Raw genomic sequence first — 25,389 nt, forward strand, 5'->3', positions numbered from 1 at the left:
CAAAGAGGGGAAAAAAGAGATAGAGGCAAACCAAGAAAGTTCTTAACTATAGAGAACAAACTGATGGATACCAAAAGGGAGTTGGGAGGGGAGGGGAAGGGTGGATAGGTTAAACAGGTGATGAGGATTAAGGAGTGCACTTGTGATGAGCACTGGGTGATATATGGAAGTACTGAATCACTATATTTTACACCTGAAACTAATACTACACTGTGTTATTAGAAATATTACACTGCAATTTAAATAAAAAATTTTTAAAGTTTATTTATTTTGAGAGAGACAGAGACAGCCGTGAGTGGGGGAGAGGCAGAGAGAGAGAGAGGAAGACAAAGAATCCCAAGCAGGCTCCGAACTGTCAGCGAAGAGTCCATTGCAGGGTTTGGAACTCACAAAAGCGGGAGATCATTACCTGAGCCGAAACCAAGAGTCGGATGTTTAACCGACTGAGCCACCCAGGTGTCCTTAAATAAAAACTTTTTTTAAAAGACCATACAAAAAAAGTTATGCACACTTGCTTTCAAAAAGCTGCTTAAATAAGATGAGGCAGCTTAAACATCTGGAAAAAAATTTTTTTAAGTAAACTCTATCCCCAATGTGGGGCTCAAACTCATGACTCCATAATCAAGAATCACATTCTCTAACAACTGAGCCAGCCAGGTGCCCTATATCTGCAACTTTAAATTGACCTGAGCAACTAATACCCTGGGAGTAGTCAAAGACCTACTGCAAATCTCTCCCACACCTTTAGAAACTCAAAGCATCTGATTTACTACCATCTGCTCTGGGTTCAAAACCTAAAAGCAATAGAGGGCATTCCCCTTTCCTCCCCCACTAAAGCCTAAGAGAAAAAGAATCCCTCCAAAAGAAAAGCTTTTTTATTTAACCTCTGTCTCACTTTAAGAAGCCATATGATCCAAACCTGTCCTTCCTTCTTAAATTGCGTCTCTTGGTTTATAGTACCATCTCCTAAGCCAGAAAAATAAGTCATTCTAGATTCTTTCATTTTTCTCAGGATAGTCTCTATATCCCTTCAATTCTACTTTTTAAACAACTCTCCTATTTATTCTCAATGCTGCTACTTTATCTTAGGCTTTTGTGGGGGGAGGGGAGGGGGTGGGAGTATATTTCTTTTATTTAATGATTAGAAAATAAAAATACAATCTCCGGTTACAAATATTAAGTGGGTGTGGATGCAGAGCTAGGGTCAGTAGTTAAGACTGGCTAATACAATGTCTCTGTTGCTAAAACAAATTTACAGTGGAAACCTCCATATGAGTCCACATGAATTCTGTGCACAGGGTCTCCATCTCCCTGCTTCTTGCATATTTTTTTTTCGCTTTAAGTTTTCATAGCATCTTTCATCTGTACTGAAATACCCTCCTAACCAGTTTTCCTTCTTTAATCTCACTTTCCTTCCATCTATTTTTCACTTTGCAGCTAATATATTCTTTTCCCTAATTGAAATCAGTCCATGGCTCCCCAACCTGTAGGTGTAAGCATTCAGGGCTTTTCATGATTTGGCCCTCACCTACTTCTCCAGACTCCTCTACCACCACTTCCCACCTCATACATCATGTTTTAACAAAACTGAATTACTTTCAGTTCTCAAAATACATCAAGTGTTTTAATAACCCTGTGCCTTTTACCTAGGCTGTTCTATCTGCGGTACCCACTAGTAAACCAATCATCCCCTCTTTTGTTTCTATATTTTTTAATTATAAACATAACTTAAAACATTCATTCATATTTAAAACATTCATTCAATCCTGGGCTCCTCTATGTGCCACAGACAGTGCTAGTTACAGGAGATCCAGCAGTTAATTATGGACTCAGCCCTTATCCTGATGGAATTTATAATCTAATGACTATAATCTAATCTAGTGCCTAAAGACACTAAACAACTGATAATAAATGTGGTTAAGAATTATAAAGGAAGTAATACAGTATATAATGGAAATGTATATTAGATGAAAGCCAGGAGAAAGGGAGTTATCAAGAGAAATACTACATGCATTTGTCTACATCCTTCTTACAGTCTGAACTCCTTAAAGGCAGGGATTATGCTATCTTTATATCAATAACCAGGACAGTAAATAGTAATGTATAGTAATGTGCATTGACTATCTTATAAAGATCACTGACCTATTAGAGATATCACTGAGGCCTGGTGAATGCAATAATCTTATTGGCCAGGCCTGAATCATGTGCCCATCATTAAAGCCAATGGGTTAGATCAACTCTACTCAAGCCACACTGATTACAAATGGGGAATGAGTGGTTCCAAGAGAAAAATCAGGAAGCTGTTACCTAAATAAGAGGGCAGGAAAGCTAAATAGACAAAAAACAGCAGCCCTTTCCTTAGTGGACATTGTAATTATCTCCTCAAAAGGTATCTTATTCCTTCCCACACTAGTAAGGTATTTATGTGGGACTGACCCCTTCCCCAGCTCCAGGAGTAGGCCATGATTTGACACAGCAGTGGTTCTCAAAGTGTTTGCAGACCAGCCAAATCAGTAAACCTGTTGCAACTACAAATTCTTAAAACCCAATCCCAAACCAACTAAAACCAGAAACTCTGGGGGTAGGGCCTACCAGTTTGTGTTTTAACAACTTCTCCAGGTGGTTCTGATGCATGCTCAAATTTAAGAGCCACTGGTCTAGACAGAGAAAGCTGTAATTAATAGCTCAGATTTTAAGAGTGATCCTTGGGAACATGGGGATAATCTAATGTCAAGCTCAGGATTTTTGTGTTATATTTGTGGGAACCATCCTTTTTATCCCCCAGAAATTAGGAAACATGTAATCCCAGCAGCCAAAGGCAGTTATCTTTTCCTGGCAAGGAAGCCTGCCTGAGAAAGAAGCTGATAGAGGAGAGAGCCAAGAGAAATGCAGAAAAATAGGACCAAAGCCTGATAGTCTTGATCCAACTATGTCGGGGGCCTTCGTTCCCTTAGGACTTTTCAATTACATGAACCTATAAATTCTCTTTGTTTAACCAATTTCAGTTGGATTTATCACGTAAACTGAAAGTATCCGGATACCCACTACATCAAGTTACACATCTATCCCTAAACACCATAGGGAAAGTAGACTAGGAAATACTGTCAACTGTCTAGCCTCTCTCTATATTAGGGTTGCCAGATTTAGCAAACAAAAATACAGGACACCCAGTTAAATTTGAATTTCAGATAACAACAAACAATTTTTCAGAAGTATATCACAAATATTGCATGGGACATTACATGTATTTTATCCAGCAACTCTACTCTAAATGCTCATGGTTGATCCCTAGCAATCAAAAAAGTAGCTCTGGTCAGTTTCAGTCAGACAGATGTGATAGCTGCTCTTACAGTTTATGACTAGTAGGAGAAAAGACTACACCCAAGTCCTGAACTAATGGCCTGCAACAGGTTTGAACCACTTGATAGTCCTTTTAAAACTAATCAGACTTGGGGCGCCTGGGTGGCGCAGTCGGTTAAGCGTCCGACTTCAGCCAGGTCACGATCTCGCAGTCCGTGAGTTCGAGCCCCGCGTCGGGCTCTGGGCTGATGGCTCGGAGCCTGGAGCCTGTTTCCGATTCTGTGTCTCCCTCTCTCTCTGCCCCTCCCCCGTTCATGCTCTGTCTCTCTCTGTCCCAAAAATAAATAAACGTTGAAAAAAAAAAATTAAAAAAAAAAAAAAAAAAACTAATCAGACTTCTTTCTAAAAGCCAAAACAGGGGCACCTGGGTGACTCAGTCAGGCATCCAACCCCTGATATCTGCTCAGGTCATGATCTCACAGTTCATTTTTCCAGCCCCGCATCAGGCTGCTCTGAGATTGCAGAGCCTGCTTGGGATTCCCTGTCTCCCTCTCTCTTTGCCCTTCCTTGCTCACCATCTCTCTCTCTCAAAATAAATAAACATTCTTAAAAAGTTAGAATATTACACATGAAAGAGCAAATTTTAAAGTATTTTCAAGCACAAACATTTCCATATGGCATTTCCAAAACAATTCACATACAAATTTTAAATTTTGATTTGTGATTGGGAGCACCTGGGTGGTAGTGGGTTAAGTGTCCAACTCTTGATTTCGGCTCAGGTCATGATCTCGGCTCAGGTCATGATCTCACAGTTCGTGGAATCAAGCCCTGCTTCGGGCTCTATGCTGACAGTGTGGAGCCTGCTTGGGATTCTCTCTCCCTCCCTCTCTCTCTCCCTCTCTCTCTCTCTCTCTCTGCCCCTCTCCTGCTTGCACATGCACTCTTGCTTTCTCTCTCTCAAAACAAATAAACTTAGAAAAAATGTGTAAAAATAAATTTTGATTTGTGATTGAATTTTCTTCTTAGAAAATTTAAACATGAAAACTAAAACAAAAAATGAAAAAACAATAAATGGCCACCACCTGGGTGACTGACTCTTGATTTTACGTCAGGTCATGATCCCAAGGTCATGGGCTTGAGCCCCATATTAGGCTCTGCATGGAGTATGGAGCCTGCTTAAGATTCTCTCTCGGGGCACCTGGGTGGCTCAGTCGGTTAATCAGCTGACTTCAGCCCATGTCATGATCTGGCAATTCGTGTGTTTGACCCCATGTGGGGCTCTGTGCTGACAGCTCAGAGTCTGGAGCCTGCCTCAGATTCTGTGTCTCCTTCTCTCTCTGCCCCTCCCCACAAATGCTTGCACGCTCGCTCTCTCGCTCTCTCTCTCTCAAAATTAAAAAAAGATTATCTCTGTCCCTCTGCCCCTCTCCCCCATGTGCATGCTCTCTCCAAAACAAATATAAAAATAAATAAAAACTGTAACAGTAAGTACTTAAGATGACATAGCCACAAGCTCTGGAGGTGTAGCCCTATACCCTTAGACAAGGGTAAACAATTAATCTGGCCCACAAACAGAATGTCCAAGGCTGGATAGTGGTGGATGGTATGACATCATGGTATTGACTTTAGTTTTGCATTGGCTTATGTTCACAGGCCCCAGAGCAGTTTTTATACTGACAAGACACATGTAAAATAGTAGGATGTGGCGGACTGGACCTAGCCTACTGTGTCTTTTTTAAGAAAAATAATAAGATAACTCTCTTACTTTATACAAACTTACAAAATATTTGCAAAAAACAACAAATATACCATTTATCAGCAATTTGGAAACTGATCCTATAAGGCTACATGGCAGACCTTACCTTTTAATCCCAAATCAAATCCTACACATTCTAAATTTAATTGGTGTAACATACTGGGAAACTTAAATCTACATTTTGCCCAGTGCTATGTAAAACTAGCCGAACAAACTTTCAAAAACTTACTACTCACTTCTAATTCTTCGAAATTTCAAAAATGACTTTTACTCAAAACCATAAAATTTTGCTAACAATATTAAGTATTGTACTTTTTCATTATTCCCTGTTAGAATAAATTATAAGTTTGAAGGTCCACATTGATTAATAAATATTATCAACATTTTAAAACTTAAGCCACAAAATGAAGCTGGTTGGGTCCACAGGTCTAAGACCACAAAATACTTGGGAACAGGGTATTTAAAGAAAAAAATACAAAAGAAATTTGATAGCTTGACTTCAAAAAGCTGATCTTGTTTGGGAGAGACAAAGTATACTCACAAAACAATTAAATGTCTTAACATATGATTTTATGTCAAAACAATAGACCATTGCCCCAGATAATTACAGGATTCAGTGCTAGAATTTCTAGAGGAAGAAAGAAGACTTACAAAAGATCCTGATTTGTAGACTGGAGAGGGATGGACACAATCTAACAGAAGATGCAGCATAAGCAAAAGGTTGGAGATGGGAATAAGCAAAGTGTAGTCAGTGGATAGCAAGGAACTGGGCTAAAAGTAAGAATGAGAGGGGCGCCTGGGTGGCGCAGTCGGTTAAGCGTCCGACTTCAGCCAGGTCACGATCTCGCGGTCCGTGAGTTCGAGCCCCGCGTCAGGCTCTGGGCTGATGGCTCGGAGCCTGGAGCCTGTTTCCGATTCTGTGTCTCCCTCTCTCTCTGACCCTCCCCCGTTCATGCTCTGTCTCTCTCTGTCCCAAAAATAAATAAATGTTGAAAAAAAAAAAAAAATTTAAAAAAAAAAAAAAAAAGTAAGAATGAGAATAGATGGGGGCACCTGGCTAGCTCAGTCAGTAGAGCATGTGACAATCTCAGGGTCATGAGTTTGACGCCCACGTTGAGGGTAGAGTTTACTTAAAAAAATGACAATAGAGGATTAATAATTAAGTTGGAAATGTAAATTGGTGCTAAAGACCATGTATGCCTAGTTTAAGAATATGGCCTCTGCTTTAAAAAATGGATAGCTGCTAATTATGTCAAAAATTATTTCAAAATAACATTTGAGCAGGATTAACCTGAAGAGTTCAGGATAAATTTATGGGGGAGAAGAAGAAATTAAAAATAGAGCAACCAGTTTTAGGAGGTACTGGTTAAGAAGGACCAGGGTGTTAGCAAGACAGACCTGCTCTGCCACTTGCTAGCTGTGAGGCACTTGATTAAGTTATTAAACACATCAGAGTCTCAGTTTCCTGTCTGTAAAGTGGGGTAATAATAGTGCCTATTTCATAAGGTTGTTATGTAGCTAACAGAAATAGTACAGGTAAAAATATTTAACACAGCACTTGGTCTAAAATAATTATTCAACAATATTGAACAAATAATTATTCAACAAATTATTCAACAAAAGTATTACCTTCATTATAAATCATTTCAAATGTGTGGTGATGAGGAACCAGACAAGGGCAACAGAAACTAAAGAGAAAGGATGACTTGGAGTGACATTTCCATAGACTCATGAGATGCCATAATTAGAAAAGACCCTAGAGAACTCTTCCAAGAACAAAATGGCCCCAGTTTAAATGTCAGGGATGAAGAAAAAAAAAATGGAGCAAGTCAAAAGGTTTTGACTGCAAGATTATTCAAAGAGGTAGACCTGAAGTAATTACATGTTATCAACATACTTTAAGATATAGGCTACAAGTGGGGTGCCTGGCTGGCTCATTCAGAGGAGTATGTGACCTTTGATCTTGGGGATGTGAGTTTGAGCCCCATGTTGGGTGTAGTGATGACTAAAAAAAATAAACAAACAAACTTAAAAAAAAAAGACATGTTACAATGAATTGGGTACAGTAGGTGCCAAACACTGTGCTAGATGTTGATATAGTACATCTAATCCCCAGAACAACTCTGAAAAGTAGAGTATTAAAATTCAATTTTTCAAAAGAGCACTGGCATCTTGCTTCTCAATGCTCAAAGAGGTTAAGTTCTAGCCATATAACCTTGGTAATCATAAGACACAGAGCTAGGTTTGGAACCCATATTATGTTTCCAAGCCTGTGTCCTTTCTACTCCACTCGTGCTGCATCCCCTTTAAATCAATAAGATTATACAGTATCACACAGACATACTTGTAATTATTTTTCTACCTACCTTCCTAAATATGGTGACCATAAACATGTCCAATCTTTTCTACATTCTAAGAAAAATATAAAGGTATTCAGCATGAAAACAATGATGAGAATGAACTTAAAAAGCATTATTTAATGGAGAATTACCATATTCTAATGAAATATAAGTAAGTATACTATAAACTATAATATGTTAAATGAAAGGAATGACTAGTCTTTTTCAATAAGAAATTGTAAACAAATTTGACATGGCTTTTACATCATTTGATTATACTAACATTTGTCCCACACTACAGCATTATTTTAAAAAGGACACTAACCTCATAAAAGAAATATCTTACCACACAGAGAAGAATTTATATAATATTAGCTCATCAAATATGTTTTCACTCTTATATGGATCCTGAGAAACTTAACAGAAGAAACCCATGGGGGAGGGGAAGGAAAAAAAAAAAAAAAGAGGTCAGAGTGGGAGAGAGCCAAAGCATAAGAGACTCTTAAAAACTGAGAACTGAGGGTTGATGGGGGGTGGGAGGGAGGGGAGGGGAGGTGATGGGTATTGAAGAGGGAATCTTTTGGGATGAGCACTGGGTGTTGTATGGAAACCAATTTGACAATAAATTTCATATATTAAAAAAAAAATTAGCTCATCAAATGTTCAGTTACAGGGAAATACTCAACCACAGAAGTAGAATGACCAACCTGCTAACAGTAAGGACCACATGGTGGCAGGTGACCTATTTATTCAGTGTGTTTCTCAGCAAATATTTTCCCAACCACAGGGCCAGTATGCCAGTTCTCCACCAGAACGTTACTTAATCTACATTTCACCAGGATGAAAATACCAAGTATGCCAGAATAAGCAAGTAAGTTTCCTGAAACAACCTTTTCATCTGACTTCAAAAAAGTCAGAAAATACTTTCCTAGGTTGACCATCAAACTATGTAGTCACAAACTATGTAACTTCTAGACTAGTAGTTCTCAAAGTGTAATCCAGAGACCACTCTGTATCCCCAAGACCCTTTCAGAGGGTCCAAAAGGTCAAAAATATTTTCATAGTAATACTAAAACATTATTTGTCTTTTGCACCCCTCATTCTCTCACATCTGTACAGTGGAGTTTTCCAGAGACTAAGACCTGTGGTATCTCAACAGATTGAATACAGGCAGAGACATGGGAACTTAGAGGTCTTCTATTAAGGCAAACATTAAAGTTATTTGCAAAAAATCGGGGCACCTGGGTGGCTCAGTCGGTTAAGCATCTGACTTCAACTCAGGTCATGATCTCACAGTTTGTGAGTTCGAGCCCTGCGTCGAGCTCTGTGCTGACAGCTCAGAGCCTGGAGCCTACTTTGTATTCTGTGTCTCCTCCCCTCTCTGCCCCTCCCATGCTCATGCTCTGTCTCTCTCGGTCTCTCAATAATAAATAAACATTAAAAAAAAAATTTTTTTTAAGTTATTTGCAAAAAATGTAAAACAATGCCACTCTTATTTTTGTTTTTTTAATATAGTTATTTTTACATTAAAAGAAGTTAACATGTAATGCTTTTTTAATGAATTAAATTTTTTTAAATTTCTCAGTTTTTGCTAATTTCTCAGTTTTGTTTTACTGTATTATGCTAATACGGTAAATATCAGTAAATAGCTCTTTGAGATCCTCAATAATTTGTAAGAGTATAAAAGGGGTACTGAGACCAAAAAAATATTGAGAACCACTTTCCTAGACCTTCCTATATATACTTTACCAATAAATGCTTTTAATTTTCTAATTACTACTGAAGAGATGTTGCTGCCGTGCAGATAATTTCAGAAATTCTTCTTGATAAGAACAAAAAAAGTCTACAATCTTTAGCAAAAGAATTCATTTAAATAATAAAATCATTTGTTAGATCTTCCCCCCAAAAAACCAATAACAATGTCAAAACTACAGTGCTAGCTAATACACCACTATCTATAAGCTTTGGATATGAGTTTATGATCAGTTGTAGGTCTGTAATCTTCCAATAATTCCTATACCAGAGACAGGGCTCTTTGAGAAGCCTACCCAGCAACTGTTCTATCACGGAATAATCCTGATTCCCAAATCACAACAGGACTAATCAAGATGCTCATAAGCAATTCTCTGTACCACACTCTTAACATTTCCAAAATAAAAACTTTTGTTTCATCTAAACAGTTCAGTATTTCTATTGCTTCTGAGAAATACATAAAGATTGACATCAAACTCCCATTTGGAGTTTGTCTCACTTACACTGTCAGTAAATTGTAGTAGATATAGCAATCCATGCAGTTATTAGAAACCTTTAGGATGTATGGTAATGGTAGTTTTTGAAAATAGGCTAAAGAAACACCTTTGGAAAATAGTTTTTCAGGCAACTGAAAGCAATAATAGGTAACTTATTATAAACTGCATTTATGGTTTAGTCTAAAATGGAGATGAAAACCATATTTTTAAAACTGTAATATTTGTTACAGTTAAGGGCCCTAAGTCAACAGCTGTCAAAATCAAGTCCTTTAACTCTAGGCTACTGCAATAGCCAAGGAATGCGATGACCAAGGACCTTAAGTAGAAAAGCACTTACAGGCTAGAAAGAAATGGTGCTCCTTAGGTATTTATTAATTCAACACATATTTATTAAATTGTCTATGCTTGCAAGACCCTCAGCAAGCTAAGAAGCTCATAATTTGATGGGAAGACAATTCCACTGGGGCAAGTATACATAAATGCAGAAGCTAGCTACTCCACAGAATGAAAAGTTCTGAGAGGTGCTAGAAAAGAAAGGAAAAGGAAAGGATGTCTTCTAACAGAAGGGATCAGGAAACATACATCCTGGCAAAGAAGGCATATAATGTAGACCCTAAACATATAGAAGATTTCAACAAGTAACCAATGGGAGTGAAAAGCAACACAAGAGGAAAAAGCATACATTCAAGAAACAGCAAGTATAAAATAGCTTCCACAGAACTTGTGATGGACTCCATGAAGAGACCAGACTGGAAAATTAAGTTGGAAGCAAAAAAGACGGATTTATATGACAAGATAAGCAATCTGGGACTCTTTTTAATAGGCAAAGGAAAGCCACTGAAGCATTTTCAAAGTCATTGGAAGATTTACCACTGGGACGCAAATCATCGGATGGTACTTTAATGATACTGTGGATTGAACAAAGTAGAAACAAGAACAGTTAGTACACTATCAGTCCAGTTCAGGGAATAATAAGAGCTTGATCTGGGATAGACGGTAGGAAAATGAAGATACAAGACATGCTGCAACCTACTCACTAATAATTTACTTAGTTTTAAATGTTTCAAAACCTTAATTTACCACACAAAACAAGGCCGGCGTCCACATTATTTCCATTAAAAACCATTCACATCACAGAAAATATTCCAGCATACTCAAGTGTGCATCCTTTATAAAAAGCTGTTAGGCATAACCAACCATAATCTACATTAAGGTTACAACATGGGTAATAAAGAAGAGCACATGCATATTTCCAATATTCTGAATAGAATCTCTGTATGCAAAATTTTATCCAAGGATGATCATTTTAAAACTCAAAAGTTTATTTCTATGTAATGCACAAAGTTTGGATCAGAATTTTATATACAACCTTGTAAGACCCACATCACTACATAATTACAATAGTCAACTTTTTTCAAAATCATTTTTGGACAACTCAGCAGATATTTTTCTGAGGCCCATATTTTTCAAACATTAGTGCCTTCTTCATTTTCTCCCCTCCTCCCCACTCACCTCTCCGCCCAACAAATTCCCTTTGTATGTCTGCAAGGCAAGATACTAGGATACAGTATGATTCTGAGGCAGTGTGAATATATAATTCTTATAACAGAAATCTAGAATTATTAACTTTACTTTTTACAAGAGGAACCAATGATGTACTAAATTTCCATTTACATGAATGACAAATGCATCTAATAGAAAGGATGCTTTACCGTTAAGAGGAAACAAAGGGGAAAATACACACAATAGATGGGTGGCAAATCTTACAAACTTTGCAAAACACTGAAAAGCTGCATCTGGATTGCAGTCACAATTACAAAAGCAAATAAAGAAGGCTCCAAAATGAAGGGAAAAGAGAAAAATTCTAAGGAATCATTAAGAGTAAAAAAGGTTGATTTAATATTAGTTTTTATATAGCATCATTCAACACTCTAACTGGAAAAAAAACAAAGGATAATTTACTGCTCACAAGAACACAAGAAATAATTTCTATATACATTCTACAACAGTTATACCTCATTACACTTGCATCGGCTCCAAATCCTTTCAAAGGTTCCAGAAATATACAGTCTTATAATGATTGAGGTTCCCCAATGACACATGATTTATATTGTAAGCTTAGCTAGGACACATTTTTAAAAGACATAATCAAGTCATCCTAAACAAAAATAAGGACTCACAAAGGTCCTCTACTTATTCAAAATCATTATGTAAAGCACTATCTATAACTGCAAAAAAGGGTTTGAAAATCTGACAATTAATAATGATAAAACGAGGTTAGACTTTAAAGAAAAAAAATGACCCAACTTTTCCATTTTCTCTTCCTTTTCCTTTCCTACCAGATACACAAAATGTCTGTAAGGGTCTCAGACAAAGCTCTGAACTAAAAATACAGTATATGTATAGTTTACATTATGTGTATTTGAACCTATAACATAGATGTACACATCACATATATTCACACACAAAAAAGAAGGTTCCTCCTTTTTTTGCTCTAAGAATTGAAGTTACATTAAACCCTAGCCCATAAATTAAATTACCATAAATTAAAGAGTAATAAAATACTGCACGCAGATCTCTCTAAGCGACTATATTCCGAGAAGAAAAACCTCAGGCTAAGACCATGACTGAATAAAAACGCCCAATCCCTGAAAATCACTAACCAGCATTTGGTTTCTGTAAGAGAAAAAAAAAGGAGGGGGGGTCTTAAAATGAATTATCACATAGGCAACCCAGTTTCAGAAGTTAACGAAGGTAGAACACAACGAATCAAATAAGACGAACGTATGAAACGACAAGCTTTAAAGAATTTCCCTAAAGGGAAAGGCTGACTTCAAGGCTCGGATATAAAGCATCCTATGCAGGTAGAAGATCTTTAAGGGGGGGGGGGGGGGACCGGGGGGTGCACAACAAAAACCTGAACGACACGCATAGGCAAAAAGAAGTAAAAGAAATGAGTCTCTCCTCCCACCCCCACTCCAGCCCCCACCCCCACCCTCGCAGGACAATAGGATCGGGGTCCTGACTGCAAACTTTAAACGGGTATACCAGAAGCAGTTTTACTGCAGCTCTAACTGCAAATCTGCCCCTCATCCCAAACCTAGAGCTCCCAGGAACACTTCTGCCCTGAAAACATCACTAAGGTCTTGTTATATACCAATCAGACCCATCACAAGATTCTTTTTCTCTCCCAAGTACCTGGAGGATCCATTTCAATATAAAATATCAGTTCTGTCGAATAGGGCATCATCACCTCCCTCCAGTCTGCGTCATCGCGGTCCATACTCCACACCGTATTGTACATCGCGCTGTCAGGGGCAGGTCGTCAGGAAATATATAGAAAGCATATATATATATATTTTTTTTTAATCTGATATTTAAAAATCTAAAAATATAGATCTATAAAAGTCCCACACGGAAATGCACTTCGGGGTTTCCAACGGCCGGTACAAGTCCAGCCAACTACCGGGACGAGGACGGGGTCCTCCCCCACTTTCCTCTTACAGCACCCAGCAAGATGCCCCCCGAACTTTCAATCTACGGGCTTTTTCTCCTCAGAGAGGTAAAGAGAGGCTTGGGGGGGGGCAGGAGGGCTGAGGTGTTAGAAAGCTGCTTCCCAAAAATTCTTTCCACACGGTCGCTCTCCGAAGAGAAAAGCTCCCACTGCCTCCAAATCTTTCCTCGGCAGCCACTTTTGTGTCCTTCGAGGGAGGGAGAACGAAAAGGGGGGAAAAAAGAACGCGCTGGGAGAAAGGTGAGGAAGTGACAAAGGAAGGCATAAAAAGGGAGTAGGTATTGCGTTCAAGTTTCGGGGTCCCACTGGTCTGCAGAGAGCGATCCCCTCAGGGGCCGGGACTCGGGCTCCGTTCCAGTCAGGCTCGGAACCGAAGCTGCCGCAGCCTCGGGATGGGGGCCCGTCGGAAAGTCCAGCTAGTTCTGCCCGGCTGGCCGCTCCCGCTGGGCTGCAAGCAAGCCCGCCTGTGCCGGCTCCCCCTCACGCTCTGCCCTGACTCCAGCCACTAGAGTTTCATTTTAACGGCGCGGAGGGGGACACCCTCCCCCGCCTCACGCTCCCCCGCTGAGGCGCCACCCAACCGCACCCGGCAGGGGGGACAGGCAACATAACTACTGTTCCTCCCCTCTATTCCGACTCGAAGTACTGGGGATTCCATCAGGTGCCTGAGAAATTGTACAGAAAACCGTCCTTCATCTCGACTTTCAACTCTCCCCAACGATCTCTGGGCTTTGGCTTCTTAATCATCGATCCTCTCTTCCCCCCAGCCTCAATCAAAATGGTACAGTCCGGGCGCTGGCCGCACGCCAGGAGTCAGTGCCGGGAGCACGCGAGCCAGGCCGGGGGGAAGCTGCGAGAGAAAAGGCGGGGGTAGAAAGAAAGGATAAGGTGCGTGGTGATTGGCTGAGCCGGGTTGCCGGAGCCCGGAGCCTGCGTCTTTTGTCTGCCTTGCTCCAGCGAAGGAGCGGCAGACGGCTGCGCGCCCCAAGTAGGCCAATCAGGATCCAGCCGGCGCTGGCCGGTAAGGCGGCGATTGGTCGAAGCCCAGTTACTAAGCGGGACAAAGGCAAAAGGGGGAAAGAAAAGAAGAGGAGGAAAAAAAAAAAAAAAGAAAGAAAGAAAGAAAGAAAGCGCAAACGGCGGTTACTGACAGGCTGGGCGAGTGCTCAGGGGCTCTGGCTGCCCGGAGACAGGCGGGGCTCCCGCTGAGGCTGGGACGGGCCGGACGAGTTGGGGAGGTGGGGGGGAGGGAGACGGGCTGGCGCAAGACACCTCTGCCCGGAGATTGGCCGCGGAGGAGGGGAGCGGACGGAGAGGGGCGCCTGCTGTCACCTGGAGGGACTTGGGCTCCTCCGGTCCTTAGGAGGTCCCCGGGCAGAATCCCTCCCCACAGACCTCTTCACTGTGCTGGGCAGCCCCCACTCCTCGCGATAAGTTGCCATATAAAGAAAAGGTCCCCCAAACCCACTTGCAGGACTGTTACCACTCCGTGAGATGAGATGCCCATGCCCCCGTGTAGCTTTCTCAGGCAGCTACCGGAACCCAATGCCGGCTTCTCCCCTTGAGCGGTTAGGCTTTTCTTAAGGAGGTATTTCGCAGTTCCTCTGCGCTTCCCACGCAAGGACTTTTGAACTCAGAGGTAACTCCCCACACCTGAAATAAATAGTGAGGAGCCACAGCAGGCCCCTCAGCTCGAGTGCTCACGGCAGAAAACATGCCTTGAAATTACAGTGCGTCTGTGATTTAAGACAAATCACAGGTGTTAGAATCGCCAGCCAAAAAGGCTTTATTCTGTTTCCCTGACAGACCCCCTTCCACATACAACGAGTCCCTTCCCCAAACTTAAAACTATGATAGACTATGAAAAACTGTGACTATTTCCATGCATTTCAGAGACAGCTAAATAACTTGCTGGGGAACACTGAATAGCCAAAAGCAGATTTGTGTCTCCTAAAGGTTATGCTTGGAATTGCCATCCTGCATACCGTACAATACAGTCTGGGGAGGCCAAAAACTGTTCCATTTCCTCTTTACACAGGAGTAACAAAGCCCATTGTGTTTGGGTTGACAACCCGCTTTAAGCCCTAGCAAAACCTCCTACCCTGAATGGCTCTGCTATATTGATTCATTCCTGTCGAAAAGTTGCCACGTTTCACCCTCTACCTCCTAAAGTGATTCTGCCTTCCCTAACGGTGCTCTAAGTTGAGACAGTTCCCAGAAGCAGTCAAAATATGTATAGGCTCTGTATAGAGTCTTGGATTAAAAAAGGGCTAGTAAGACTAAATGGACAAGGTTGAACTGACAAAAGACATCAAGATTCTTACATGCTTTCTTTTTCACATTTCTGAAATCCCAAACATGATTCAGAAGCCAGATCAACTTTGGGTCAGGGCATGTTGTTAATTTGAATGTCCTGAACCATTTCTCTAGGTAGAAGATACTGGAAGATCAACTCTAATTTGTGGCTGGCTTCCCAGCAGTCTCTTTACTTCACCATATCTGGGAGCCAGAAGTACTCACATGTGATAACTCAAAAGGCAGAACAATCAGTCAAGGGCAAGTTGGTTTATTTTTGTTCACGGGTGTCCCTGTGCATTCCCAAACAAAATGAAGGTGAAGAGAGGAAGTGTGGAAAAGATAATGGCTTTCAGATGTCCACAGCAGTTTTTGCCTGGACCATTTTTCATCATTTAGTGGTGGGGTTTCAATTTCTAATATGCAGAGCAATCACCCAGCCTTTCCCACAGCTAAGACTTTGAGAGATGTAGTAAAGCAGCACAGTGTATAATCTGGTCCTCAACACTGGCACACAGAGTAATGCTTGATTCAACCTTGCCACCTAAAATTATATGCTCCAACTATCCAACAAATAAAGCTTTGAATAGGAGACCTCCAAAAAATAACAGTGATGCAAGAAGCAATGATGAATCAAGGGGAAACACATTTCCTTTGGATGGGCTTGAATCAGTGCCCTGTCATGGTGGGAAGTGCCTGTCATATGATGCTGGCCTTACTTTCCTTCAGTTGAGAAATAAAAGTGAGGTTCTGACTGCATGTCATCAAACCGCCTCAGGCTCTTTGGCAAAGGTAGAGAATGTTAGCTCTGGTGTCCTGGACCGTTTCCATCCTGGAGAATTATATTTGGCCTGGGCGTGGATTAAATTCAGCTCTAAGAGCTCAAACTCCTGGGTCACAACCTGCTACTTTGGGATTTTTTTTCCCCTTTGCCTCCCTCCTTTCTTTTTTTAATTTAAAGTAGTCTTAGATAAATCACAAAATCTGTATGCCTTTATTTATATATAGGAGATTTATATGAAATAGGAGATTGCCTTCAGATTTATACAAGCTTCTTAGCTTATTCTAAAACACTAAGAATGAAAACAAAAATGCCACTTAACTACTTAGAATTAATAGTACCTTTCTGTAACTCCAAATAGATAGGGTGTCCTTCACTTTTCACCCTGGTATGGTCTTGCTATCAAACTGTTCAAATATGCTCCATTTCCCCCTCTTTATTTCAGAGATGGATGAAATATTTCCTTGTGCACTGAATATAGGGTATGATCTCAGAGCTCTCTGTGCCAGCAGAATCAGCCTGGAACTCAGCCAAAAGTTCTTCGTGATTAAAGGTGCCATCTGAGCACACAATATTTTTTTAAAAGCCTTGCAAAATGGAAACACACTTTTATTATTTTTTTTAACGTCACTAGCTTTAACACCAGGACTGACTTGAGCCTTTAGGGAAGGATCACAGGCCTCAATCCCTCTCTTCTTTCCCCCTGCCCTCTCATCATGTTTCTTGGTCAAATGTCTTATGATAAGGCCAAGTCCATACAGCTAAATAAACTCAATAAATGGAGTTCCAAGACAACTCCACAAATCATCAGTTGCAGATTCAAGGACCTCCTGAACCACATGCCTTGTAAGTTGGGATACAGCAAGATTTGATGGTAAAGTTTGCCTTTATTTATTTATTTTTTTTAGCTTATTTTTTGTAATCTCTACACCCTATGTGGGGCTCAAACTCACAACCCTGAGATCAAGAGTTGCGTGCTGTTCCAAGAGAGAGCCAGCCAGGTGCCCAGAAAAGTTTGGCTTTATAATGCAAACAATGCTAGTGTATCTTCTAGAAAGACCTCTCACTTGAGAATTGATAGTCATCTCTTGAGATGGTAGTATCTACAATCATGATTTTCCATTTTTTTCAGAATGGTATTCCTTTACTTGCTTTTGCAATTTTTTACCTCTCTTGTACATCCCAAACTGTGTGATGGGGATTAAGGAGTGCACTTGTGGTGATGTAGGTAAGTGTTGAATCACTATATTGTACACCTGAAACTAATATTACACTGTATGTTAACTAACTGCAATTTAAATAAAACTTTTTTAAAAAAGGAAAGAAAAAAGAAAATCTCTGATACTGTTAATTACATCATCCCAAGGCACTGAAAAATTTTAACATTGGATGAATAAATGGTCTTCATGGAAGTGGCATTCCTCCAGATGCTGCTAAACTCCTGGGCTTAGGGGGCACTGTTAGAGGGCTTCCTCAGACCCCTCAGCACATGATAACGATCTTCTCTGCCTCCCTCACCCTACTTTGGGTCCTCCCACAGGTTTAGGGGTCACAAAAAATCAGATCTCTCTCTCTCTAGCCTAACATGCTCCCCTCTTTTTGTCATCTGCCCTTCCAGCAACACAGGGGTCACCTGGATGATCCGCATGCTGCTGCCCTAAACTTCCCCTCCATCAAGGCAACAGCTTTCAGCTCAGCTCTCACCAGGAGAGAGAGAGCAAATGAGATCCAAATGACAGGAACAATAGTCTAGGCTGTTTGACAAGGGCAGGGCACAAACAGGGCAGGCAGCTGGTGAGTTCTGTTACCTCATTTAATCTCCATAACCCTGAGGAAGAGGGTTGTATTTTTATTCTCATTTTACAGATGAGGAAATTGAGACCCAGAGCAGTGAGGGGACTTGTTCAAAGCCACTCAGGTACTAAGTAGCAGAGCCAGTATTAGAGCCCCAGGTCCCAACAGCCAGGTAAGTACCTTTTCCACTGTACCACAGCTTGCCTCTCCTTTTCATTCACTTGGCAAGTGTTAATGGATGCTTCTAAACACTGGGGATACAAAAATGAATAAGACAGAGTGTCTAACATTAAGTCCAGAGCTCACAGAGGAGGGGCCAACAAAGGAATAAATAATTATAGGCATGTAAGGCTATAATAGAGAAATTGACAAAGTGCTATGTGAGCCTCCAAAACAGTGATGATCTCTCCCCACATGCAGGTAATAACATCAAGGAGGTGACATTTGAGCTGTCCCAAACTTATATACACCTGCTTTAAACATTTGGTCTGTTTGTTTCTGTTTTCCAAATCTGTAGCATTAGCTCCAAGCCTGAAAACGTTTCAGTGAAAGCTGACCCAAATATCAGGTCACCAAAGAGTCCCTCATCATCTTTAATCAGATTGCAACAACCTCCTCATAATCTCCCTGTCTTGTCCTCCTCCAGTCCATACTCTGCACAGAATGATGGCTCTAAAAAATCTGAACATACTACTTCCTTGCACAAACCCTGCCGTGATTCCTTTTGCCTATAGGCTAAATTTTGAATCTCTCAGACTGGCATTCAAGGCTTTGATGATCTAGCCCCTGTCTACCTCTTGCATCTCTTCTCACACAGTTCTATCCTGTCACTCCTAAGACTAATCATACTGAAGTACTAAAGTCCTCAGAACAGGAGAAATTTCTCCTCACAAAACACACTCCACTGTCAAGTGGCAAACTCCCACTTCCATGCATCTGATCATGCAGACTCTGCTTATGCAGCCCCCTGTACCAGCCTCTGCACAGCCCTTGGCACACCATGTTCAAAGTGTCTTTTTCTAGATCTATCTCTCCCCAACCATGAGGGAGATCTTCATGGGTGGAGAACGTGTTCTTGAATCATTAGTGCCAAATATCAGGCCTGGCACACAGTGGGTAGCCAGTGAATGTTCTTTGAGCAAATAAACAAAAATTGTAGAAACTAAACTCTCTAAGAAGTTTCTGGGGCAGTCTAAGTTCAGGTTACCCTGATAATCAGAAAGGATTAGGTCTTCAGCTGATTCCCGTTTATTTAAGAGGACAAAAAGAAAATTTAAAAATTGTACAGTTTTTGGTTACAGAAATCCAAGAGGCAGATAGTGACCCTTCTCTCCTGCTGGCTGCCTCTAGGGTCTTCACCACAGACACTCAGTTCTGCTGCTCTTTTATTTTATCAGCTGTGAATTGTTTGCAAAATTCCAAGCAGCTTGTAGGAAATTCAGGAAAACTCAGCAGCGAGAAGAGAAGCTGGTTTCACTTTCCAACCCAGCTCATTTCTGAAATGTAACACCATATAGGGTTTTTAAAGTATGCTCACTTCCTGTGGCCATGATTTCAATAGTTTGGAACAATTTGCAGTTCGTGCCTCCCTTCTGGAATGTACAATAATTACCCTATAATTCCACAGGTCTCAAATCTAAACTGTCTTATATGTTTCATTGTTAGAGGGCAAAATCAGTCCAGTTCCTGTTTTGGACATTTTGGTTTAAAAAATTTTTTTAAATCAACAACTAATAGCATTTTTCTTTGCTTCTATGAACAATAAAGTCACAAGCATCCTCTAGAAGTATTTTATAAAATCGATATGTTAAAACAAGGCCTCCTGCATCCTCCTCTGACACATTTACGGGAGCATCATCCTTGAAATCTGAGAAAATGATGCAGCCTCTGGGGCTTAAGGATCACCACTGAGTAAGAAAAGTACAAGTATAGAATGTGAAAGACCTCATCATTTATATCTTCAGCTCTGGGAATTTGAAAAATGATACACCCACAGTGAAATTCTTTTCATTCAAGGATAGGGACTACCTTGTGCTCTGCTCATCTTATGCTTCTTGCAAAGGAGGCACTCAGTGAGGATCACTGTTATTCCCCAAAATCATTCAGGATCGTGTTTCTCCCCTCTTGATGCCAATTTGTGAAATTCTAAATTATGTAATGTTGGGGCTAAGTAAAGGTACCTAAGGTGCTGGGGGTATGTATTCAAAATCAACATCTTTTCTTATTGTAAACAAAAAAAAAATGTAATTGGTCATCACATACACCAAGTGTGTAATATGGTACTTACACTTAAAGTAGATTTATCAAATGTTAAAGATAGAAGGGAAGAACTCTCCAAAATGACAAGCCCTTTCAGTTCAGTTCAACCAGACCCTTCATGGGCTAGACCTTGTGCTGAGTGCTCAGTAAAACACTATTCCTGTCCTTGATGAGCCCACCACTGAGTAAGAGGCTCAAGTGAAAAAGCAATAACAGTTTCATTGACCCCTATGCTTTCAAACTGGCTAACTCCCTGAGGCTGTAAGATCAGGGCAAGATAGCATCCTTTATTTACCCTCTCCATCAGGTTTCCTCTCCAACAAGTTCACTCTGTTTCCTAGCCTCTTCCTGACCTCCTGGACTTCTGAGTCTTAACTTCACACTCCTCACTGATTCTGTACTCATAGCATGGACTGCTGGCTTGTGTTCCCTAACCACAACTCAAATCTGTTCCTTGTCTTCTTTTTCAGGACAATGGAGAAATCTGGCCCATTATCCTACCCTAACACAGGGCCTGTGGTTGGTGTTTCTCCTGAGTTCCCCCAGAAATCTGCAAACAAGAACCAAACAATACTATACCCATGAACCGCTCTCTCTTTGAAATCTCAACTCTAATGATGCCACTCTCTGACCTTCCTCCACCTCTTTTTTTTTTCAAGCACAGACATGAGGGAAAATAATTACCATCTAATACCACTGTAGTGAGTTGAACAGTGGCCCCAAAAAATGATATATACAAATCCTAACCCTTCAGAAGCTCTGAATGTGACCTTATTTAGGAAAAGTGTCTTTGCAGATATAAATTAAAGATTTTAAGACAAGGAGCTCCTGGGTGGCTCACTTGGTTGAGCATCAGACTCTTGATTTCGGCTCAGGTGATGATCACACGGTTCATGGGATTGAGCCATGTGTCAGGCTCATGCTGAGTGTGGAGCCAGCTTGAGATTCTCTCTCTAACCCTCTGCCCCTCCGCAATTGGCTCACACACTCTTTAAAATAAAATTAAAAATAAAAAAAGATTTTGAGGGGCACCTGGGTGGCTCAGTCAATTAAGCTTCCAACTTTTGGTTTCAGCTCAGGTCATGATCTCATGATTCATGAGTTCCAGCCTCGCATTGGGCTCTGTGCTGACATTACAGAAGCTGCTTGGGATTTTCTGCCTCCCTCTCTCCCTGACTCCCGCGCCCCCGCCCCCCCGCACACACTCTCTCTCTGAAAAAAATAATAAATGAACTTTAAAAAATAAAAAATAAATAAAAAAAGATTTTGAGATGAGAGCATCCTGGATTTAGGTGGGCCCTAGATCCAAAGGCAGGTGTCCTTATAATGAAAGGCAGAGGGGGCGCCTGGGTGGCTCAGTCAGTTGAACATCCAACTCTTGATTTCAGCTTGGGTCATGATCTCTCAGTTGGTGGGATCAAGCCCCATGTCGGGCTCTGAGATGCCAGTGGGGAGGCTGCTTGGGATTCTCCCTCTCCCTCTCTGCCCCACCCCTGCGTGAGCATACACGCACGTGCTCTCTCTCTCTCAAAATAAATAAATAAACTTAAAAACAAACAAAAAAAGAAAGGCAGAGGAAGATTTGAGACACAGACACAGAGGGGAAGGCAAGATGAAGACAAAGGCAGAGATTGGAGGGATACATCTACAAGCCAATAAACACCAACAATTGCCTACAATCAGACTTTCAGACTTCTAACTTCCAAAACTGTGAGAGGATATCTGTTGCTTTAAGCCACCTGGTTTGTGGTAACTCATTATGGCTGCCCTAGGAAACTAATACACCCACCATAATTTAATTTTTTAAAACATTTTAATATCAAGATGTAGGGAGAATAGGGGCGCCTGGGTGGCGCAGTCGGTTAAGCGTCCGACTTCAGCCAGGTCACGATCTCGCGGTCCGTGAGTTCGAGCCCCGCGTCAGGCTCTGGGCTGATGGCTCGGAGCCTGGAGCCTGTTTCCGATTCTGTGTCTCCCTCTCTCTCTGCCCCTCCCCCGTTCATGGTCTGTCTCTCTCTGTCCCAAAAATAAATAAAAACGTTGAAAAAAAATTTTTTAAAAAGATGTAGGGAGAATATAATTTCAAAATAAAAGAGCATCTTTCCCAGATAACTCTAAGTCACCTTAAACTAAACATGGTGCTCAAACTGACGAAATTTTGTCATAGACTAGCTCCAGTACTAGAAACCACAGTCCCAACCCCAAGGTAGATATTTGTAACCATTTTTCTCCCAGTCCCTTTAACTGTGCCTCCCTTCTGTCCTTCCAAAGAAGTCATCCTGCCAAAGCCAAATCCCAGACCAAAACAAGAGTCCTCCGTCTGCTCTTATATGCAGGCAGCTAGGCTTTGGTAAAGAAAAACCAAATTTACCGACTTCACTCTGGGCTGATCTCTGGTGATAACTGGGATTCCGTTTGCTTATCCTGGATCTGCTTCCTCTGACATTCCAACCCTTCACTCCTCATCTCAAATGACCGCCCTCCATCCTCAGATCAGTAAATTTGAGCTGGCCTTTTACTCCACAGAGACCAACAGGCATAATGCCTTCCACCCCTTAAATCCCCTCCAGAGCCTATAAACTGGACCCATCCTTGCTTCCTCCTCTCTGAGGAGGCCTGTCTTTCCTCCAGTAGAAAGTTGATCACCCATTCTGGCCTCTGGATGCCACCCTCTTTAGCCTCCTAAAGTAACATTCTTGTCCATCTCCTATCTATCCAAATGCCTACTTTTGGATGTCCCCAAAATACCTCCAAAATCATCATATCTTAACTCCTTTTCTAGTTAGATGACAGGACCAGAAATACGGGCCAACAGAGAGAACAGCACGTGTAAAGGCCCAGAAGAGAGCATATGTCTCTTAAAGGCACTGAAAATTGTGCAGGCTGGTCTAAGATTGAAGATGGTGAGCGATGAAGCTACAAGGTAAGCATAAAGAGTCTTGTAAACCAAGATAAGGCATGTGTGCTCAAAGCAAGGGAGAAAGGGGGTAAGGCATTGGACATTAAAGAGTTAAGCAGAGAAGTGGCACAGTCAGATTTGCACCTGAGGATCATCATAGATTGCAGAGTAAAAGGGGCAGACTCTGGGGGCATCTGGGTGGCTCAGTAGGTTAAGTGCCGACTCTTGATTTCAGCTCAGGTCAAGATCTCATGGTCATATGGGAGATCTTGTTGGGTTCTAAGCTGGGCGCTGGGCATGGAGCCTGCTTAAGGTTTGCGCGTGCTCTCCTTCACTCTCGGAAGAAAGGGAAGGGAAGGGAAGGGAAGGGGAGGGGAGGGGAGGGGAGGGGAGGGGAGGGGAGGGGAGGCGAGGGGAGGCGAGGGGAGGCGAGGGGAGGCGAGGGGAGGCGAGGCGAGGCGAGGCGAGGCGAGGCGAGGCGAGGCGAGGCGAGGCGAGGCGAGGCGAGGCGAGGCAAGGCAAAAGGGAAGGGAAGGGAAGGGAAGGGAAGGGAAGGGAAGGGAAGGGAAGGGAAGGGAAGGGAAGGGAAGGGAAGGGAAGGGAAGGGAAGGGAAGGGAAGGGAAGGGAAGGGAAGGGAAGGGAAGGAAAGAAAAAGGAAGAAAAGAAGATAAAGGGGCAGACTCTAAAAACATTTGAAGACAAAATACTATTGAAACAATGTAGGCAAAAAGGTGGAGAGCCCTGTGTATATCTGAGAGACATTTAGAGGATAGAAAAGGCCACACTTGATGAATGATTAGGTAACCAGTATATCCCTATTCTAAAAAATAGATCACTGCAGGGGTGCCTGGGTGGCTCAGTCAGTTGAGTGTCTGACTTCGCCTCAGGTAATGATCTTACAGCTCGTGAGTTGGACCCCGCATTGGGCTCTGTGCTGACAGCTTGGAGACTGGAGCCTGATTCAGACTCTGTGTCTCCCTCTCTCTCTGCCCCTAACCCACTCTTATTCTGTCTCTGTATGTCTCAAAAATAAATAAACATTAAAAAAATTTTTTTAAATAGATCACTGCAAAATGAGATTACAACCTTTCTGGTTGAGAATCTTTCCCTTTATTGGTAGTATTCTCCTCTGCTTCTGCAGATGATTCACTCACTACCAGGACTCCATTGGGTGGATCAACCAGCCCCAAGAGCACTGTTTATGGGTTAAGACCTAAGGGTGTGAGTGGATTAATGACCCAGGGTGGTTGGTCAATTGCCTCATTTTAATGGACACCTTTTAATACCTCTGCCCAGTTCACCATGATATTCTTCTTCCCAATTTGTACATGACCTGCTTGCCCCTGTCCATAGTTGATGGGACACAGGCTGAATCAAAGTTTCTTTCATAAGTATTTAGGGGCATCTGGGTGGCTCAGTCGGTTAAGCATCCAACTTCAGCTCAGGTCATGATCTCACGGTTCATGAGTTTGAGCCCCTCATTGGCCTCTGTGCTGACAGTTCAGAGCCTAGAGCCTCTTCGGGTTCTGTGTCTCCCTCTCTCTCTGCCCCTCCCCTGCTTGTGTTCTCTCTCTCTCAAAAATAAACATTAAAAAAAATTTTTTTAAGTATTTAGAAATAGTACCTCAAACAGGGACTGGTCTCTCCAGGGGTCTAGACCTATAGCATAGAATCTCTGGAGCTGACTGTGGCCACTCTACTATGAGAGCTGAGTTCAAAGGAAATCAGTGTTCAGAAAGTGAAGAAAAATGAAGGAAATGCTCTGAAAGGGGTAGGGATGAGGAATGGAAAGGACACAAGCAATGGTCAATCTCTTGAGTCTGTGGCTCCCTAATACCCAGCTTTGTCCCTGTCCCTGTTACAGGCTTACCTGTAACCTTTGCAGGGCCCAGAGCAAGAATGTAAATGGAGGCTCACGTAAAATATGTCAAAATACTTGAAAGTTATAAATCAAGTTAACAAACAATTAAATAAAATATATTAAATCATCTTATCTTGACAAATATACTTTCATACAAAAGTTCTGGAAGACCTTTTTTTGAAAGACCAGTTCAAATTCAGGATTCATGGGTCCTTAGAGTTCTGACAGATAAAACATGGTAGTTGGGAGAGAGCAGACTCCCATCTCTTCCCACCCCTGGTTTCATCCTGCACTGTGAAGAGGGCCCTTGTGCATATGTCCAAGCCTCTCCCATCGATCCA

General features: G+C 41.6%; 1 protein-coding gene and 1 long non-coding RNA gene across 3 annotated transcripts in view; one reads left to right on the forward strand and one right to left on the reverse strand.

The window, feature by feature from the left end:
• Positions 1–13,673, reverse strand: part of PIK3R3 (phosphoinositide-3-kinase regulatory subunit 3) — a 138,118-nt gene extending 124,445 nt beyond the window's left edge. The window contains exon 1 of one of the 2 annotated variants that reach the window (XM_086716835.1): positions 12,843–13,673. Coding sequence is in view for 1 of the 2 variants with exons in the window: in XM_025931842.2 (XP_025787627.1) it covers positions 12,843–12,948 (106 nt within the window). In the remaining variant the exon portion in view is untranslated. The remainder of the gene's footprint in view (positions 1–12,842) is intronic. The other variant, XM_025931842.2, reaches the window with a different exon arrangement.
• A 324-nt stretch (positions 13,674–13,997) lies between these two features.
• LOC147577986 (uncharacterized) lies at positions 13,998–21,111 on the forward strand. Its single transcript, XR_015254676.1, has 4 exons — positions 13,998–14,179; positions 17,367–17,462; positions 18,101–18,200; positions 20,758–21,111. It is a non-coding gene; the product is annotated as an uncharacterized LOC147577986 (long non-coding RNA).
• Positions 21,112–25,389: the final 4,278 nt, after the last annotated feature.

This window comes from Puma concolor, chromosome C1, assembly GCF_028749965.1.
Source record: "Puma concolor isolate L17-30 chromosome C1, mPumCon1.1.hap2, whole genome shotgun sequence".
NCBI lineage: Eukaryota > Metazoa > Chordata > Mammalia > Carnivora > Felidae > Puma > Puma concolor.